General features: G+C 43.4%; 1 protein-coding gene across 7 annotated transcripts in view; it reads left to right on the top strand.

Moving 5' to 3' along the window:
- BCL11A (BAF chromatin remodeling complex subunit BCL11A) overlaps nucleotides 1–20,278 on the top strand; it is a 99,920-nt gene extending 79,642 nt beyond the window's left edge. For 2 of the 7 annotated variants that reach the window (XM_034659174.1, XM_034659178.1), the window contains 2 exons: nucleotides 4,494–4,595; nucleotides 9,887–15,105. In XM_034659174.1, the coding sequence (XP_034515065.1) occupies nucleotides 4,494–4,595; nucleotides 9,887–11,907 (2,123 nt within the window). In that variant the 3' untranslated portion in view covers nucleotides 11,908–15,105. Of the gene's footprint in view, nucleotides 1–4,493; nucleotides 4,596–9,886; nucleotides 15,106–19,766 lie in introns of those variants that run through there. The other 5 variants (XM_034659177.1, XM_034659179.1, XM_034659175.1 and 2 more) reach the window with 5 other exon arrangements.
- Nucleotides 20,279–21,156: the final 878 nt, after the last annotated feature.

The raw sequence follows: 21,156 nt of genomic DNA, 5'->3' as shown, positions 1-21,156 counted from the left end.
ACTCATTCTTTTTTTGAAGACCCAGAGTGAATGGGAGGTTACGGCTTCCCAGGGTAACCCATTCCACTTGGGGACAACCCTACTCCTTTTGTGCCCTACCTAGTAGGAAAAACAGGGAAGTTTTCTAAAAACATATGTTCAAGGGGCACCTGGGGTGGCTCAGTTGATTAAGCGACTGCCTTTGGCTCAGGTCATGATCCCGGGGTCCTGGGATCGAGCCCCCCCACCTCCCTGCCGGTCTCTCTTTTGGGTGGGGAGCCTGCTTCTCCCTCTGCTTGCTGCTCCACCTGCTTGTGCTCTCTGTCTCTCTTTCTGTCAAATAAATAAACAAAATCTTTTTAAAAAAAGTATGTTCAAGAAAGGAAATATATATACATGCATATACATTGTAGTAAACATCTATACGTCCATGTAGTCCTCTAGAGAGGCCTGGGGATTTGATACCTGATAAAAGTCAGGCACCCAGAACAGCCATCAAGTGTGTTAGAAATGATGCTTTGTGCTTAGCTGTTTTGGTACATTTGGAGATCAGCAGTATTACTCGTCGATGAGTAGACTATAATGTGGCTGCGTTACATACCCACTGATTAATTTCAGAAACAAACAGCATGTCAGTAATAAAGGAGTCTTTGAGATGTTCTTGAGGAAACCTAAAACTTGATTTAAGGAAACCTTAAATTCCAGGGACATCCCACAGGGCTCACAGAGCTCTGCATCAAAAGTTGGTACCCACTGTATATAGACATGTAAAGTGACCAAGTAAAACATTAAATCAAAACCGTTCCCAATTGATTGCAGATTTTTAATAAGACCTGAAAAATAAAGATTCATTATTTTTTATTCAGTTGTAAGGAAACATTGCAACTTAATAATGCATAAGGTGTTTCCAAGGCCCTAAGTGGAAGTGCTGGGTCTCGAGAGACCTTTATGAACCAGCGCAGATTAAAACACATTTCACCACGGGAGTACAGGCATTTGAAGAGCCTGATCCAGAAGATCCCATTTGTGAGTCCAGACAGGGAAACAGAGTCCAGTTCTCCCTCCGTCCATGCAGTGCGCCACAGCTGCTTTCTCAAACATTGCAGCTTTTATGGAAGTGGTGAGGACACCAGCTGTCTGGCATAAACTGGTTTGGATGTTGTCTTGTGCAAAGAGCATTCCCTGCTTGATGGAAAGCGTGGGTCTGTTCTCTGCCCTGTCAACGAGGAAGGGCAGCACCTGGGACTCCATGTGAAGGGATTCTTAGGTATGTCCCAAGCTTGCTCTGTTTCTGACTGTTCTCAAGGTGGTGAATCCCCGACAGGAGGGACGACAGTCTCGTAGCCATTCTGGCTCTCTGCCAGAGGAGCATGCTTCCAGCTTCCATGGCTCCCCTTGCCCTAAGAAGCAGTATTAAACTAGAACTGTGCCTACACGTCACCCGGAGGAGTTGTTAAGCGCAGATGGCTGCACGGCCCCCACCGCCAGCTTTTTATTGAAGAAGTCTGAGGTGGGCCTGAGAATTCGCATTTCCAGCAGGCTCCCAGGTGATGCCGATGCTCGGCCTGGGTCTGCACTTTGAGAACCACTGGCCAAAGAGTACCGCCAAGGAAACAAAAGAGAGCTTAGCCAGACTGCCCACTTTCCAGCCCACCGCTCCCTGGGGGAAATGAAGAGCAAAGGCGCTCAACCAGGGGTGGCTCAGGCCGGTGGAGCTGCTCCTTGAGTGTGATGCTTAGACGCAGTCGTTGTGAGACTGCCCAAAACATGCTGAAATAATTGAAAGCATCGTAGCAAAAAGTTAAGCCCTAGGGAGGCTATGAACAATTTAGCATTTCCAGTTCCTGTGAGAATGTCGACCAAGGGGAATGTGTTCAGTGGGAGAGGCTGCAGAACCAGCTGGGGTTCCCCATTGCCTTTGCTTTGACAATCTTCCTGGAGGAAGAGAAATGCAAGGGTGGGTCTCTCAGAAAGACAGTGGCAGTAGCTTGTTAAGCTGCTGGGACAGTTTGTCTCTCTCCGGCTGGCTAATTCTGCAGGGGAAGCAGAGGTAGAGGGTGAAAGTGGTGAGATCTGGGGTGGGGGAGGTGTGGTGGGGTGGGAGGTGGGGGGTGGGTAGCTGAGAGGTTCAGGAAGCAGATTAGGTGTTGTTTTCCAAGTTTGAAGCCAAGTCAGTTTATTTGGACCCTTCGAAATCAGGCCCATTCAACACGTCTGGGTTGGACTCTCTCCCAAGGGGTTGTTACAAGAAGTTGTTTCTCTTAAAGGGTCAGGAGAAAGGGAGCCCTCCTCACTGGCACTTCCTGGGCAGGAACCTGGGGAAGAGATAGATGGATATCCCAGAAAAGAGCACTGGACAGGAAGGCAGGAGACTAATTCTGATCTTCACTTTAACCATCAGCATAGCTGTAGGCCAGCCACTTAATTTCTCAAGGCCTCAGTTTCCCCCATCTGAAAAACGAAGGCATAGACTTGAGGATCTCGAAGGTTTTTTTTACAATTTAAAAGCCAAAGGCTGGGTCGTGGTGCCAGATACCCAGATAGTCTCCTTGATGAGCCCTCGCTTTGCCACGTGGCCTGGCCCTGTGGAAAAGTGGACCAGGCTGTTGCCCCCGGAAGCTCGGCTTGCTCAGGGCCAACAAGTTTGTAGACAGGTTTGCCAACTGAAGGTAAACGTGAGTGGTCAGGCCCGGATTAGGCGAAGAGCCCCCCCATTTCTTGCTGGAGCCTCTATCAAGGCACCTCATGGCTCTTCTCAGAGGAAGTGGCAGAGAGTTTGAAATCAGACTGTCCCCATGCAGGGGTCCAGGTCCCTTGCTGCATTTCTGCAAGGGTCACAGAGCCACCTCAGTTGTATGGGTCTCCTAAAGAAAGATTTCCGTCTTGGTCACAAGACAAACTTAGGAAATGGCTAAGGCAGGAGCAAGTGCAAAAGTGGGTTCTCAGACTTCTCGTTGAAAAACACAATGACTAAATCTGTAGTTAATTTTACCCTCTACTCTCAATACCCTGTTTATAATATAAACACTCAAATGAAGACATACTTTTTTTTTTTTTTAAGTCCAGTCTTTGCACTTTTCGCGGGTTCATTTTGTGGTATTTATTTTGCTTGGGGTTAGAGCAGAGGATATGCCTCTCGAGATGGTCTCTGAGACCAGCCTCCCTTTGCAGGCCTGATAACAACAGAGTATAAGATCTTCCATGAGCACCACGCCATTGTTACCCACCGGGCTCCCCATGAAAGGGAGCCTTGTGCTGACTGCCCTGGCTGTTCTTGGCAGCGTGAATCTCTATAAGGAGAACAGGATGTATTTTACACTTGAGACCTGCTATCCTAGAATATAACAACAACACTTTTAAGTGCTCTTAATATTAAGCTAATGGAAAACATACTCTGTTTACTCACCATCAAAGTCTGTTTTTCTTCTCTCCCTCCTCCCCCAGTCATCACAACCTCCCGGCTTCTAGAACACCCTGAGTAGTATCTCCTGCTCCATCGATCCTACGCTCTGTCTCAAGGTTGACCTCTCCATGCTTGGTTGGCTCAAGGTGGACTTGGAAAAACTAGGAACTTACCACAGAAACCATATAATCCCCAGGTTGCACAAACCAAATATTTCCTTTCTCACAAAAGTCTCAGTGCTAGAAATGCTTGATTTACTGCTAGATTTATGTTTATTAGTGTGAGGAGCCGTTTCTCCTCACCAGAGAGCAACCAAGTGCAGTAGAATGGAGAAGGTGGGCCACTTTTTCTGGGTGCTGCTGCTACTGGAGTGCTCGTTCTCTCCTTGTCACATAATAGCAGGATTCCTCACCCTCAAGATGTGGACTTGGCCAAACTTATTTGAACCCCAGAAGTCTAATCTTTATCTGCACTGCTTTGTGTTGTAAGAAGCCATATCTATGTGGGGTATTTCACTGATCTGATTCTAGAGTGTGGCCCAACCAAGTCTGGATGCCCTGTCATAGTGCCCAGTTTGAAGGTGCTGTCATAAGTACAGCTTGGGAAGAGGGAGCAGTGGGACAGGGAAGGCAAAGTGGGCTTCTATTCTAGAAGAAATGATTCACAGATCTACTCATTTCCTACTTACATACTGTTTTTTGCTTGGGCTTGTCTTGTAAAGTAAATGTATGCATGTAAACCAGCCTTGCAGATAAACCCCCTCCATTTTGCCGGTCTACCCCCTAAAATTACCAATTTTCCCCTTGCTGTGCATACATCTCTTATTATAAGACAATAAACAATAACAAAGAAGCAAATGAACCAAAGACCATTCCCCCAACTAAGACAAACCCCTTCACTTTTATTGAAAAAGACTGAAATCAAAAACAAAACAAAATTGTGGAAATAACTTCATCGCTGTTTTTTCGATCTAGGCCTTGGGCCTGTTAACTATCTGCAAGGCTGTTGTAATGATGTTAATCTATTTTAATGGAATTGAAATGTGATATCCTGTGGTTTACGATGCACGATGTTTATAGCTTTAGTGCTTGATTTTGGGTTTCTTTCACAGATAAACTTCTGCACTGGAGGGGCCTGTCCTCCCCTCGTTCTGCACATGGAGCTCTGATCCCCACGCCCGGGATGAGTGCAGAATATGCCCCGCAGGGTATTTGTAAGTTGAGCATTATTTCTTCTACAAATGTCCATGTGTATGAAGATGAGAGTTTCTGGAAATTACCCTTACTTTTTAAGTACTGAAAGTAGTTACTTTCAAAATAGATTGGCATCCTCATCGGCATTATTCCATTACTCATTTGGCACCCTCTCCCCCACTCCACTCGACCCCCTCCTCTCTTTCCCTCCCCTTTGTTGTTCTGTTCCCGGTGGTGGAGCTGACAGCAGCTCATCCCCGGGGGTAGGGGGAGTCTCCTCCCCAGGGTCTCATCTGGTTCCGTGGCTGGTGACCATATACCATCTGTGTGTTGAGGGCCCATTTTATTGCTGGACGTTCACTTGCATGGCCTCATGTAGGACTTGGAGTTTATACCGTGGCGTACGTGTTAACAGAGGCCAGAAATGAAAGAAGTCAGTTTAGAGTTACTCTAGAGTTCTCATGCATGTTATAGATGCATTTACGTATGTATTGAAATGTGGCATATTTATATATATACATGGTGCATTATATGTGCATACATATACAATTTCTACTTCTTTTTCTCCTAGTTTTAGAGACAAATGCACAGCATTGTTGCTTAAATTCAAAAATACCACTGCCACCCCCATCATGACCATTAACACCATCCGAGTACTTGTTCAAACCAACTTTTATGGTGGCTAAATGTTTATGAAATGTAGGTTTGTATGTTCGTGAAAATGTGTTTGAAAGATGTTGTTTTAGAAGGTAATAGAGTTTGCTTTTCTGTGTAGTAACGAATGATATGAGTCATGCATGGCTACAAAGTCGGATGGGGGTGAGGGTTGATTCTACCCCAAACACGAAAAAGCAGCTTCCAGAAAAAAATAAGTGTGGCATCTAATTTTTATTTAAGGAATGTATTTTTATTTTGAAAGTATGTGAAAACTAACCTGTTGTGGAAAGAAGAAAAGAAAGGGAAAGTATCACGGAAAGAAAAGAACAAGATGGTGCAGGTGTTCAGCTAGAGAGGGCACTGGGTTTTAGGTGGAGAGGTAAAGTAGACCTAACCATCTTGTGAATGGTGTCTGCAGGGCAGGGCATGCGCCCTGAGACCAAATTTGAAGCCAGTTGTTTGTTTAGTTAACTCCTAGGTAATCCTAGGTAACAAAGAGTTACTGCATGAATTTCACAAGTCCTCAAGTCCTGAGGGCTGGGCGGTGCAGGGGTTAAAAAGCACCTCTTCTGCCACCCCCTCCCCAACATCAAGCTGGGCCTAAACTTGGCTTAGGTCACAGATTGTAGAGAGTTTAGGGGGTTGGACTCATGGTTTCGAGTCCCTACATGCTGACTGGGTGGGGAGAGCGCTCCTCGTTTGGCTGGGGTCCCTGGGGCCCCGCACTGGGCCGTGGGAACAGAGCCACCCGTGGAGGGAAGGGAAATGAAGGGAGTGGGGCCGTAGAGAGCAGGGTGGAGCTGATTGGCCAAGGGCTGCTGGCCTGGGAAACAGTTCAGTCCTCTCTCTTCCGCTGACCATCCTGAGGGCAGGGAGTTGGCTTTGAGGGGCGGGAAACTAGGAGCCTGATACAGAGCCCATTCCTTCTCCCCCTCTTCTCACAAAGGGAGGGTGCCAAGTGTGCTGGTGCCCATGCTGGCGGGACCAGTTTAGGAGTGACCAGACAAGGTATGTGGAAATGGGTTGTGGAGTTCCAGAAAGCTCTCGAGCAAAGCTGGCCCCCAGGCCATTCAGCTGCCTTAACCAGCTGCCCTTGGCTTTCAGAGCAATTAGCACCTACCTTGTGGCTTCCCTGCTGGTGGACCATAGTCGGGGGCCCTAATATGGCCCCCTCCTTCTCCTCCTGCTGCCCACTAGCCAGGGCCCCCCCTGTGCCTGGGGTGAGCCCTGGATTCCGGATTCCAGCCTTCTTCTGGAAGCCTGTCTGGGCATACAACATGGTCAGTCATCATGCTAGGTAACTCTTCAAGCCTGGGAGTAATGAAAACTCACATGCATGTTGTCGGACCTGGTAGTTTACATATGGCTTTTATATACGTCTGTCATCTGAGCCTCACAATTTTTTCAGGTACTGTTTTTATGCTCATTTTACAGATAGGAAACCTAAGGTTCAAAGAAATGAGATGACTGGCTCAGAGCCATAAGCTGGTAAATAGTAGAGCCAGGGGGCTGATGTCAGACCTTGTACTTCCAAATCCTGAGGCTTAGATCAAATGACTCTTCAGCATTGGTGACAAACTACAAAATGGGGTTATTCCTTCCCATACAGTAAAATGAAATAAAATAAAAGCGGTAGGTGAGCTAATAGCTGATTTTAACCATTTGATGCCTGGAGTCCCTACCCTTGGGGCCAGGTCTCAGTTTATTGCTCTAAATCAGCACAATCCCCGTGAATGCCCAATGAAGCTCTCAAATTGAGAAGTTGATTTTCGTCAGAGTAAATGAAGAATATTATTATATTTTACACGTCAATAAATCAATGTAGCCCTAATTTTGCCACGCAGGAAATCAATTCTGGTCTTTCTAAACCATCAAAGATGTTATGAACAAAGTAATTTCACAAATTATGGCAAGTAACACATTTATTGATGACTGCAGTTTAGGAATTGAGAATCTGTGAGCACCGTAATATAATACGGTGCACTGGCATGAGCTGAGTGAAACACAGATTATATGGTGAAACTGTAATGCATCATTTGCTATTAGTGGACTGGTAATAATTACCAGTTTCAAAGCAGCTCTTTCGATGTAATCTTTAGTCTCAATCGTAACAGCCCTTCTCATTGACATTATGATTACACTAGCTGCCCTCATGATCTAGAATATCTAGTTGATAGGAATACTAAAATGCGGTAGTGAAAACTGTATGTTGTATGCTCATTATGAGATGAAATGCCATCTTCTCTGACCTGATGTGTGAGAGGAGAGGGTAACAACACAGTGCGAACATATTGTAGCATGATCATATCACTGGCTCTGAAAACAAAATTTTAGGAAGTTCAGAGCAGCAAAACAAAGTAGACTTTTCGCATTGAAGCCTTTTGGAGAAGATACAGGTGAGATCCTGAATGCCTTCCGGCCCTGACCAGTGGCCATTCCGCTCAGGGTGCATGTGCAATCGCCATTGCTAATTATGGGTCCAGTCCTGGGATTCAATAGAATATTATAAGCTAAGATGTGATTTTTAAGGCATTTGGAGTGATGAAAGTGTTAAGGACTCATTTCAGCTGACAAATCTCCTTTTTACTTATCCAATTCGGATTGTCAGGCTAAATGTATGATAATAACACAGAGTCCTAGAGAGGCAAAGGAGAAAGCCGTGGAGGGTCACTTTAGTTGGAACCAGATAGTTTTTTTCCTGCCTATTTAGGACCCAAGTCATTGTTCAACAACAACAAAAAAATTATGAAAATACTCTCAATGATGCTTTTTATTTCCCTTTGAAGAGAGGAGGCAAACAAAAATAGGCAGATAATGTGATACTAATGTCAGCGTTTTCTTTCAAAATCTTTCTGCCTTTTTTTTTTCTCCCTCCACATTAGGCAAATGTTGGAAACCTAATTTTGGTATCTTATCATCTAATCTTGTTAAAGAGATTTACCCAGGAGTGGGATATATTGAGTGAGATTATAAATGCATTGTAAAGTAAATTACAAGGTCAGGGCAGGGAGTCCATTATTCAGACAAGTGCTTGAGCAGGGCTGGCTTGTTTTGGAATGCAAGTGTTTGGGGCTCCTGAGAAGACCCTGCCAGCTTTTCTTTCTGACTTGCTAAATGGAGGAATCATAATTGATTAATTCCTCATTCCCACTCTTTAGCTCCATGGTGGATTTTTTGCTTTAGAAAAAAGTTACTGGCACATACTAGCTGGGGGCCTTAAGTGACTCACCTAGTCCCCCTTTTAAAAGACAGGCTAAAGTTTATTTCTCATTTATGTTTTACACACTGTCTCTTTTGGAATCCCTGGGAAGTTATATATTTTTCTCTTCCTTGTCCTTTGGCCACCAACATTTGTGCCCTTTTTAATGCTGTAGTTGACTGGTAAACTGTTAGTTACTCCCTTGGTGTATATACATTTTTAAATGTAGCTATCTCCAAAAATGAATGATTGTGAAGTCAAGCTGGCCCCTCTTTGCCAAAGTGGCATTTACCACTCTCGGGTTCTTTTCAGCGAGAGAGAAATAATGTGACTTAAGCAGGGCCCCTCTCCAGACGGCTTGGCTACTGGCCAAAGAGTTGACTAGCTGAATGTTTCTTTCTCAACTGGAGCTGAGGCTCAGCCGAGGGCGCAGGATGTTGTATAATTTGGTTCACGTTGTTAGCCTCTCAAAATAATGAGGAGGAGGATAGTGTAGCATTTCTCAGCCTGCTGCCCGTCATGGTGCTGGCTGCTTTAACTGTTCTTAAACTCGGATGCTGTGTCTGCTTAAGTTGGCACCAGCCACTCCTCCTAACTTCTCCAGACTTGCATTTGTTTGACTGGGGGACAACTCCTAAAGATTTGATATGGCCTGTTGGTTAAATCCGAATTAAATTTCTCTTTTGAGATTTTTGCACCATCCTTTGAGATAAAAATGGGAGTCCCTGTAGGGTGTTGTGGAACTGGAATTGGGACTCACTGATCCTCACGCAGGCTGGGATGTGAGAATGTTGCTAGTCTCTCTTCCGCGGAATTATTTTATGAGTATCTTCTCATTTTTAACAATATCAACAATTAGTGTGTTTCAGGTTAAGATTAAAAGCATCTCTAGGGCCATAGAGAATTGTAATGAGTTGACCTTCTCTTTTTTGATATCTCTATGAAATGATTGCCTCTTTAGAAAGTTCACCTGCCACCCAAGGGAGAATAGAACAATGGGATTTAGCAAGCAGAAAAGTTTCCCTTAGGTCACCTTGTCCAAGTCCCTCACTTAACAAATGAGGAAACAGAGGCACAGAGATGAAGTAGGTCGCCCCAAACCACAGCTAGCGAAAGAGTGGGAAGCTCAGATGTTTGCTGAGGTTCCCTAGAATGTAGGGATCCTCATTCCTAAACTTGAATTGGTCCAGATTTTTCTGCTTTGGAGATTGGATTTTCAATTCTTAGGTCTGAATGAAATGGCAGAAAGACTGATTGGACAAATATTTATTGGGCACCAACCACCAGATGTGCCAGGCACCAGTGTAGGCACAGGGACTACTAGGTTAATTAGAGCTTAGGCCTGTGGGGTTGAGGGCTGGTAGCAGGGAAGGCTGGAGATGAAACATAAATAAGCAATTGCTAATGCCCTCCTCTGTGATTAAACATTGATGTTGGTATTGTATTATTTTGCAGGTAAAGATGAGCCCAGCAGCTACACATGTACAACTTGCAAACAGCCATTCACCAGTGCATGGTTTCTCTTGCAACACGCACAGAACACTCATGGATTAAGAATCTACTTAGAAAGCGAACACGGAAGTCCCCTGACCCCGCGGGTTGGTATCCCTTCAGGACTAGGTGCAGAATGTCCTTCCCAGCCACCTCTCCATGGGATTCATATTGCAGACAATAACCCCTTTAACCTGCTAAGAATACCAGGATCAGTATCGAGAGAGGCTTCCGGCCTGGCAGAAGGGCGCTTTCCACCCACTCCCCCCCTGTTTAGTCCACCACCGAGACATCATTTGGACCCCCATCGCATAGAGCGCCTGGGGGCGGAAGAGATGGCCCTGGCCACCCATCACCCGAGTGCCTTTGACAGGGTGCTGCGGTTGAATCCAATGGCTATGGAGCCTCCCGCCATGGATTTCTCTAGGAGACTTAGAGAGCTGGCAGGGAACACGTCTAGCCCACCGCTGTCCCCAGGCCGGCCGAGCCCTATGCAAAGGTTACTGCAACCATTCCAGCCAGGTAGCAAGCCGCCCTTCCTGGCGACGCCCCCCCTCCCTCCTCTGCAATCCGCCCCTCCTCCCTCCCAGCCCCCGGTCAAGTCCAAGTCATGTGAGTTCTGCGGCAAGACGTTCAAATTTCAGAGCAACCTCGTGGTGCACCGGCGCAGCCACACGGGCGAGAAGCCCTACAAGTGCAACCTGTGTGACCACGCGTGCACGCAGGCCAGCAAGCTGAAGCGCCACATGAAGACGCACATGCACAAGTCGTCGCCTATGACGGTCAAGTCCGACGATGGCCTCTCGACCGCCAGCTCCCCGGAACCCGGCACCAGCGACCTGGTGGGCAGCGCCAGCAGCGCGCTCAAGTCTGTGGTGGCCAAGTTCAAGAGCGAGAACGACCCCAACCTGATCCCGGAGAATGGGGACGAGGAGGAAGAGGAGGACGACGAGGAAGAGGAAGAAGAGGAGGAAGAGGAGGAGGAGGAGCTGACGGAGAGCGAGAGGGTGGACTACGGCTTCGGGCTGAGCCTGGAGGCGGCGCGCCACCACGAGAACAGCTCGCGGGGCGCGGTGGTGGGCGTGGGCGACGAGGGCCGCGCCCTGCCTGATGTCATGCAGGGCATGGTGCTCAGCTCCATGCAGCACTTCAGCGAGGCCTTCCACCAGGTCCTGGGCGAGAAACATAAGCGCGGCCATCTGGCCGAGGCTGAGGGCCACAGGGACACTTGCGACGAAGACTCGGTGGCCGGCGAGTCGGACCGCATAGACGATGGCACTGTTAACGGCCGCGGCTGCTCCCCGGGCGAGTCGGCCTCGGGGGGCCTGTCCAAAAAGCTGCTGCTGGGCAGCCCCAGCTCGCTGAGCCCCTTCTCCAAGCGCATCAAGCTCGAGAAGGAGTTCGACTTGCCCCCGGCCGCGATGCCCAACACGGAGAACGTGTACTCGCAGTGGCTCGCTGGCTATGCGGCCTCCAGGCAGCTCAAAGATCCCTTCCTTAGCTTCGGAGACTCCAGACAATCGCCTTTCGCCTCCTCGTCGGAGCACTCCTCGGAGAACGGGAGCTTGCGCTTCTCCACGCCGCCCGGGGAGCTGGACGGAGGGATCTCGGGGCGCAGCGGCACGGGAAGTGGAGGGAGCACGCCCCATATTAGTGGTCCGGGCCCGGGCAGGCCCAGCTCAAAAGAGGGCAGACGCAGCGACACTTGTGAGTACTGTGGGAAAGTCTTCAAGAACTGTAGCAATCTCACTGTCCACAGGAGAAGCCACACGGGCGAAAGGCCTTATAAATGCGAGCTGTGCAACTATGCCTGTGCCCAGAGTAGCAAGCTCACCAGGCACATGAAAACGCATGGCCAGGTGGGGAAGGACGTTTACAAATGTGAAATTTGTAAGATGCCTTTTAGCGTGTACAGTACCCTGGAGAAACACATGAAAAAATGGCACAGTGATCGAGTGTTGAATAATGATATAAAAACTGAATAGAGGTATATTAATACCCCTCCCTCACTCCCACCTGACACTTCCTTTTTTCACCACCCCCCTCCCTCATCGCCCTCCAGCCCCACTTCCTGTAGGATTTTTTTCTAGTCCCATGTGATTAAACAAACAAACAAACAGAAGTAACGGAAGCTAAGAATATGAGAGTGCTTGTCACCAGCACACCTGTTTTTTTTTCTTTTTCTTTTTTCTTTTTCTTTTTTTCCTTTATGTTCTCACCGTTTGAATGCATGATCTGTATGGGGCAATACTATTGCATTTTACGCAAACTTTGAGCCTTTCTCTTGTGCAATAATTTACATGTTGTGTATGTTTTTTTTTTAAACTTAGACAGCATGTATGGTATGTTATGGCTATTTTAAATTGTCCCCGATTCGTTGCTGAGCAAACATGTTGCTGTTTCCAGTTCCGTTCTGAGAGAAAAAGAGAGAGAGAGAGAGAAAAAGACCATGCTGCATACATTCTGTAATACATATCATGTACAGTTTTATTTTATAACGTGAGGAGGAAAAACAGTCTTTGGGTTAACCCTCTATAGACAGAATAGACAGCACTGAAACAAAATCTCTATGAGCTAAATGTCTGTCTCTAAAGGGTTAAATGTATCAATTGGAGAGGAAAAAAAGGCCTTGAATTGACGAATTAACAGAAAAACAAAACAAGTTTATTCTATCATTTGGTTTTAAAATATGAGTGCCTTGGATCTATTAAAACCACGTTGATGGTTCTTTCTACTTGTTGTAAACTTGTAGCTTAATTCAGCATTGGGTGAGGTAAGAAACCTTAGGACCTAGCATATAATTCTATATTGTATTTCTCACAACAATGGCTACCTAAAAATATGACCCATTATGTCCTAGTTAATCATCATTTTCCCTTTAGTTTAATCTTATAAGCAAAACTGATTATACCAGTATAAACGCTATTTTGCTCCTGGTGAGAGCTTAAAAGAAATGGGCTGTTTGCCCAAAGTTTTATTTTTTTTAAATGATGATTAAATTGAATGTGCAACGTGCAAAAGCCCTGGAATACAATTGAAAGCATTAGTAAGGAATTCATTTTATGAAGATAAGTTGTTTTAAATAATGTCTGTTTAAAAAAATTCTGGCACCAAAAGAAATAGATCCAGATCTACTTGGTTGTCAAAGGACAATCAAATGATAAACTTTAAGACCTCGTAGACCATATTAAAAAGAAGAGACTGACAATAAGGTTTGACAGAGGGTAACAGGAAAAAAATATGTGATCTTTTAGCACAATGTGGTACTATTTGCCATTTTAAACTAGAACAGGTGTATAAGCTAATATTGATACAATGATGATTAACTATGAATTCTTAAGACTTGTGTTTAAATGTGACATTCTTAAAAAAGAAGAGAAAGAATTTTAAGAGTAGCAGTATATATGTCTGTGCTCCCTAAAAGTTGTACTTCATTTCTTTTCCATACACTGTGTGCTATTTGTGTTAACATGGAAGAGGATTCATTGTTTTTATTTTATTTTTTTAATTTTTTCTTTTTTATTAAGCTAGCATCTGCCCCAGTTGGTGTTCAAATAGCACTTGACTCTGCCTGTAATATCTGTATCTTTTCTCTAATCAGAGATACAGAGGTTGAGTATAAAATAAACCTGCTCAGATAGGACAATTAAGTGCACTGTACAATTTTCCCAGTTTACAGGTCTATACTTAAGGGAAAAGTTGCAAGAATGCTGAAAAAAAAAATTGAACACAATCTCATCGATGAGCATTTTTAAAAAAAAAAAACTAAAAAAAACTTTGCCAGCCATTTACTTGACTAATGAGCTTACTTACTTGGACTCAACATTGCAAGCGCTGTGAATGGAAAACAGAATACACTTAACATAGAAATGAATGATTGCTTTCGCTTCTACAGTGCAAGGATTTTTTTGTACAAAACTTTTTTAAATATAAATGTTAAGAAAAAAATTTTTTTAAAAAACACTTCATTATGTTTAGGGGGGAACTGCATTTTAGGGTTCCATTGTCTTGGTGGTGTTACAAGACTTGTTATCCATTTAAAAATGGTAGTGGAAATTCTATGCCTTGGATACACACCGCTCTTCAGGTTGTAAAAAAACATACATTGGGGAAAGGTTTAAGATTATATAGTACTTAAATATAGGAAAATGCACACTCATGTTGATTCCTATGCTAAAACACATTTATGGTCTTTTTTCTGTATTTCTAGAATGGTATTTGAATTAAATGTTCATCTAGTGTTAGGCACTATAGTATTTATATTGAAGCTTGTATTTTTAACTGTTGCTTGTTCTCTTAAAAGGTATCAATGTACCTTTTTTGGTAGTGGAAAAAAAAAAGACAGGCTGCCACAGTATATTTTTTTAATTTGGCAGGATAATATAGTGCAAATTATTTGTATGCTTCAAAAAAAAAAAGAGAGACAAACAAAAAAGTGTGACATTGTACAGATGAGAAGCCATATAATGGCGGTTTGGGGGAGCCTGCTAGAATGTCACACGGATGGCTGTCATAGGGGTTGTACATATCCTTTTTTGTTCCTTTTTCCTGCTGCCATACTGTATGCAGTACTGCAAGCTAATAACGTTGGTTTGTTATGTAGTGTGCTTTTTGTCCCTTTCCTTCTATCACCCTACATTCCAGCATCTTACCTTCATATGCAGTAAAAGAAAGAAAGAAAAAAAAAAGGAAAAAAAACAAAAACAATGTTTTGCAGTTTTTTTCATTGCCAAAAACTAAATGGTGCTTTATATTTAGATTGGAAAGAATTTCATATGCAAAGCATATTAAAAGAGAAAGCCCGCTTTAGTCAATACTTTTTTGTAAATGGCAATGCAGAATATTTTGTTATTGGCCTTTTCTATTCCTGTAATGAAAGCTGTTTGTCGTAACTTGAAATTTTATCTTTTACTATGGGAGTCACTATTTATTATTGCTTACGTGCCCTGTTCAAAACAGAGGCACTTAATTTGATCTTTTATTTTTCTTTGTTTTTATTTTTTTTTATTTGGATGACCAAAGGTCATTACAACCTGGCTTTTTATTGTATTTGTTTCTGGTCTTTGTTAAGTTCTATTGGAAAAACCACTGTCTGTGTTTTTTTGGCAGTTGTCTGCATTAACCTGTTCATACACCCATTTTGTCCCTTTATTGAAAAAAATAAAAAAAATTAAAGTACACAATGTAAGCTTCTTGTGTCCTCATTTGACACACTCTGTAAATTACTTTCAAGAAAATAACAGGTTTTAAGAGAAGGCCAGCCAGTCTTTTTCAGGATTATTTCTATGGGCATTTTGATGCGTGTATTATACCCTAAAGGAACATAAAGTGCTTACTATATTAAAATAGACATATCTCAAAACATGGAAATAGTTTTTAGATTTTATAGTTCTAGAATAATTTTCAAGAAATGGAAAGTGTTTTCAGTCTGATGTTAAAAACTTTCCCCTCGTGTCTTAACAATAATCCATTCAGATATAAATGAATAATTTACTGGTAATAGCATCTTAAACTTTTATTTCCTTTGGATTTTTTGCTGTTCTTGTTGTCCGAAAGTTCTTTTCTATTCTCCCTTCCCTGCCCTATCTTAGAACATAATGTAAAAAAGGTTTTAAAAAATATCAGCTCTTTCGTTTCCATATGAGTCTTTCTTCATACCAAAAATAACCTCATCCCCCTATAAAAATCCAGAAACAAAGGCATCAGGTTAAAGAGAGAGAGAGAGAGAGAGGGAAAGAGAAGTAACCAGTAGTTTAGCCAGATGTGGCAAATCTGTGGAATGAGCCACTGATTTCCGGTGATGGATGGTGGTTTGCCTTGTGATTCTGAGGTCCTAGGGATCAGAGATGGGACAGATCTTTTAGGTGTTCTTACAGTGTGTTCCTGGCTGATAGCAAATGAGGGGGGGAAATACCCTTCAGTGATCTTTTGCCCAACTAACAGATTTATGAAGTGAAACATAGTCTTTGGAAAGCAGGTTAGGTCCCTTATAAAAACGCCTCCTTAGAAATCTGTGTTGTCAATTTTACAAATACTGCACGCTGCAGCATCTATTTGCTTTATTAAAACACATACTTCTGTGATACTGTCTCCCTGTTCCCAGTGTAGATGAATGGATACAATGTTGTTGTTCTTTTTGTGAAAACCAAAACAAAAGCTGTTCTGTTGTCTTCTTGTGGTAGCATTTTTTTTTTTTTTTTTTTTTTTTTTTTTTTTTTTTTTTTTTTCCCNATGCCCTGGTGCCTGTGAGGTGGCCTTTTCATGTAATGCCTTTTATCTGAGGCAAGAATAGTTTTATCCTTCTAAAATACACAGAAAGTAGGTGTTTTTTTTAAAGCCAGTTTGGGTGGGAAGCAGGGAGTGGAGGCAGAGAGGAATCCCATAAGAAAGGATTTGGGGCTGGGTATAGGGGCTGGGATGAGATGGACGTTATCTTTCAGGACTTGGTAATTGGCAGTGAACTGAGAGGCGATATCTGTGTTTGGAATTAGGTTACTTCACAACTGAATCCAGAATACTATTCAAGATAGAAATATTCCCCAAGGGCCATGCCAGTTTTAGATGTGGTGACTTCTGCTCCACCATATTAAATGTCCATAAAACCACTGTGTGTCCCTATTACTCTTTTATTAGGAGCTATGAGTGCAGCTGTGCAGGTTTTATATACAGTGTTCGTTTTAATTTTTCAGTATATGATGCTCTTAGCATAATTAGGTTTTGCATCCTGACAGAATTAATGGTGGATACTGTATACTTACTTTTATGTTCAAAGTTCTTAAATCAAATGGGGAATGGGGAGGGGTGCAAACATCTGGTGATAAATCGCAGATTATGTTTGATTTACATGGTCCCGAAGTTAAATAAATTTATTGGGAGACATGTTCTTCAGGGTACTTAGTCTCCTGACTTATTGAAGCCCTCTTATAAAATCTTATTTCTGAAACTGAGTGAACAATAGGAGCCTGAAAACCTAGGCAACAGGAATATAACTTAGAAATGGCATCTGTAACCGGGACCCCAAAATTAAAAATCTTAATGTGAAATAACAAAAAACATTTCCAACAGAGGATAAATTCATCATATTTCTTAAATGAGGAAATACTAAGGATATTAACATTTTTCAGAATTCTCCAGTTTATGTGATACCCCTGATGTGTTGATGCGATGTTCTTTACATACTTGAACTCTTAATGCTTAAATGTTCCCTTTTATCTTCATTTGGAGAACAACTTAATGAATAGGAGTACAGCAAATACTAGTTCTCACAAATTTTAACTTAGAAACTCTCCCAGTGCATGGACTATCTCTATCTCGAGACCATTTCCTATCTTCTCTTTGTTCAGGACTTACAAAAGGACTGAAGCCAATACATTTTAAAGGTGGCTAAGAAGTGGGTTGAACACTTGGTTCTTCATTTGTACCAGCCGTGGCAGGAAGTGTGAAGTAGTTGAGTTTTTCCCAGGGCGTGCTGTGATAGAATTGTTTATTTAAATACCATTTTTGTGTATGTAATAAGTGCGTCCTGTATATGTTCATAATGCTTGAAGTGAGAATTTGAAAGGAAATGGCAGTGGGGGTTAGATATCATTTCATTTGGAGAAATAAGGAAATGAAGTGGTTTATTCACAGACACTAAAAGTTTGTTAAAAGGTATTGGGATATTTCAGGCTTTCCTGAAAAGGAGTTGAGGAGTCTCAGGCCCCCTCCTGTCCTGCTTTGAAAACTTTACTCGCAGAGCACAGAGCGTTGAGGGAGGAAATATGGTGTGTTTTTTTTGTTGTTGTTGTTGTTGTTTTTGTTTTGTTTTAAAAACTTCTTTCGCCCTCCGTACACACACACAAACATGATTTCTTAGGACTGTGTTGTAGTCGTGTGTTTTTCATTTTGATTCTGTGACTCCATCGTTCGCGGGCCTGGTGTGTTCAAGAATGTACCCATCCCATTCTCTTTTCTTTTTTCAGACAACTTCCCATTAAAAAAGAAAGGAAGGAAGGAAGGAAGGAGGGAAGGAGGGAAGGAAGGAAGGAAGGAAGGAAGGAAGGAAGGAAGGAAGGAAGGAAGGAAGGAATAAATGTGGGAATTTTGCCAGTGTGAGCATGGGATTGGCAGCGTTCTTTAAACCTGCTTGGAAAAATGTTGTTTAAAAGACTGTTAACTTTTAAAAAGGCGTGAGGCACTCAGCAAATTTTCCTAAGTGTCTCCTAAGGCCCTGCAGCTTTCCCAATTAAGGATAAATGAACCCATATTTAGAGAAATGGACATCAGAACACATAGCCAGAATTGGGATTATGTACATTTATTCCAGGGCTGCTATAGCTGCAAATGGTAGACATGGGTTGTTGGGTGTGCAGTTTTGCTTGCTGTCATCTTGTTATCCCATTAGCCCTCTGTTTCATTTAGTAAAACACATGGCCAGTGAATCAGCCTTTAGGGGGATGGGTCTGTTTCTCTCTCTCTCTCTGTTTCCCAGTGTCATCTATGGTCATGGGATGCGATTAATTCTTCCCTTTCAAACCGGAAAGGAGACCAATTCCGTTCATGTGGGTCATTGTACTTAAGAACCTAAACTTGCCTGAACACAACTTCGATGGTTGATCCAAATACTGTTTTTCCTTTCTGTTAAGTGGCAAAGACTTCTTAAAGGGAGCGAATATCAGGTCCTTGTGATTCAGCAGAAAAGGCATATTAAACGATTTCCCCAAAGTTTATCCTCTAATGCAGGACCCACCCCCTGACCCCCAAACCCATAGGGGGCTGTGCTTTTCGATAACGGTGAGCGTGGTACATGCCCATGCTGTATTTTGTCTGTGAGGGTTTTCAGTATTTGCAGCAGGTCGGACAAAGGGGTTTGATGGGGGTGTGAGCTAGAGGGGCCTCAACGACAGTGACAGGGCTGGACTGGGAACGGGGTTCCCGAGAGCCCACCTGGACACAGGAGGCCCCTCAGTCCGGGTCTCCACTGCGCAGGGGGAATTCGGGAGAGCAGCTGAGCTCCAGACCCTGGGCCTCCTGCGGCGCCAAGTCGGGGGAGAGGAGGCCCCAGGCCCCTGCTTCGGGTCGCCATGGCAACGAGCCCTGGAATGCCACAGTGGTAGCCCTCTTCCTCGGCACATCCGGACTCCCAGTTCTGCTGCTTCAAGTCAATGTACACAGCAAGGGAGGAACCCCGGAGGAAAATAACCACTCCCTTCTTCCCTTCACCATTGCCTTTCCCCCTTACCAAAAAGAAAAAAGAAAAGAAAACTGCATGTTTGAAAGAAACTACAGGCAGTTTTTGGTGCAATTTGGGAGCAACTATTTTGGGTTCTGGTTTCCTCTTCGGAGATTTGTTCGCCTCTTGTAAATCGTTGGCTGCTTTGACGTTGAACTTGATGACATTTCATGTTTTCGTTGTGCTGCTTTTACATCAATTTTGAGTTTCTGTTTCTTTATAATTTTATTATTATTTTAAGGAAATGTCCCCCTTCCCTCCTCCCTCCCCTGTTCTCCTCAACCAAAGGACTGTTTCCTACTCAGTTTTCTCAGTCATAAGGGAAAGTGTTTCCTTCCAGGTGTGTCCCAAGTTTATTAGGACTCTCATACGAGTGGGTAGAGTGGGTAGCGGGTCTGGGTCCCTGGCGGGAAGGCAGGGAGGGAGGCATGGGAAAAGGCACTCTGAGTAGAGGTCAGAGATGTGGGGGGAGGGGACTGAGTTTGAAATCATGTTTAAGATGCCAGTGGCTCAACCTGTGGTGGATTGAAGTTCTAGTTTTAAAACGCTAGTTAGAGAACAGAAAATCACTGGGCCAAGTCACACCTGTACTTTTTTTTTTTTCCCCTCCTCTTGTCTCCAACCTCTTTCTAGGTTCTTCACACACCCCCATTCGGCGTAGTACCCAGAGAGCTCAAGATGTGTGGCAGTTTTCGGATGGAAGCTCGAGAGCCCTTAAGTTCTGAGAAAATTTGAAGCCCCCAGGGGCGGGGTGGACGCGTGCCGCCCAGCCGACATCTGCGTGGTCTGTCATCCTGCTAGTTTGTGATGTTTTCTGACAGTAGCCTCCAAGAAGCCGTTGTGCGAAGACAAGAGTCCTGCAGAGTCCTTCCTGCCCGGGCCTGCAGTGCCATTTTATTTATATTTTTTAATAAAAAGTAAAAACAAAAAAACAGACCCACATTGGAACAGTGAATCAGTCCCATTACAGAGGGCCCACGGACCATCGCTGTCCTGAGCGGCGTCCTGGCCCTTTTGAAACCAGCCAACCTAATTACCCGTATTGTGGAAATGAGCATGAGTCCCCCAACCCCTTGTTTCTATACATTCTATGTTGTCTTTTAAAAAGTGTGCTTAACATTGACACAATAAATGTTGGAGCTTTAGGTGGTGTTTGCTTGTTCTTTAATTATTAATGCTTATAAGACAATGCAGCTGCTTATGACTTTGTATTTCTGTACCCGTTTCCTGCAGACATCCATTGGGCGGGTAGGAGGAACAGATTTGAGGAATGGTTAGGAGGTGTAGGCGGGGAAAGAGGTGACTGCTTATCAGATGGCATAAATTTTCAAGGAGAATCAAAATGCAAAACTTGGGAATAAATCATAGCAATATCATAATTAATGTAGTAGTAGTGTTGCTGTTTATTAATGCTGAAGTGTGGTTTTCCTAACTGTCTGACTTATAATTTGCATACCATTAAATAATGCATAATATGGCACACGGAATTCTGTTTTTCAAATACATGCTTTTGGTGGCTACCATGCAGGATTTGAATTTGTCTTTTAATTTAGCTCAAGAAAGATAACGTCACTGGGTTAGTGGTAAATCCCAAAGAAGGTGATAAATGTCATATCAGGAGTGGCTTATTAAATATTCTAATTTGAGGTTCCCAAACCTTTAGCAAATATATCTTAATACAGACAGACAAACGCACATAAAACTTCTTTATTACTTACATTACTTATATCAGGAAATTTGGGGCAGATTTTATACGGGGGGAAAACTGGGAGGAAGAAGGTTCACACCAGACTACATGGTTATGATCGTGACGTCCATTCCTCAGAAATTAGTGACACAAATAAGTTAGGTCTACAAACAGGTGATAAAAAGCCCTTCTGGTCCAGTTAATTTGCAAAGAACTTTTCTCAATTTGGTGTTTTCTATTGTCTGGAGAACCAGAAGAGAACTAGAAACAATACAGCATATTAAAATAGGTTTATAAATAATAGAACTCAGACACCTGTGTATTATAGATTTACAT

Source organism: Ailuropoda melanoleuca, chromosome 4 (genome assembly GCF_002007445.2).
Source record: "Ailuropoda melanoleuca isolate Jingjing chromosome 4, ASM200744v2, whole genome shotgun sequence".
Taxonomy (NCBI): Eukaryota; Metazoa; Chordata; class Mammalia; order Carnivora; family Ursidae; genus Ailuropoda; species Ailuropoda melanoleuca.
The sequence above is the reverse complement of the archived record's forward strand: the minus strand, read 5'-3'. Positions and strand labels throughout refer to the sequence as shown.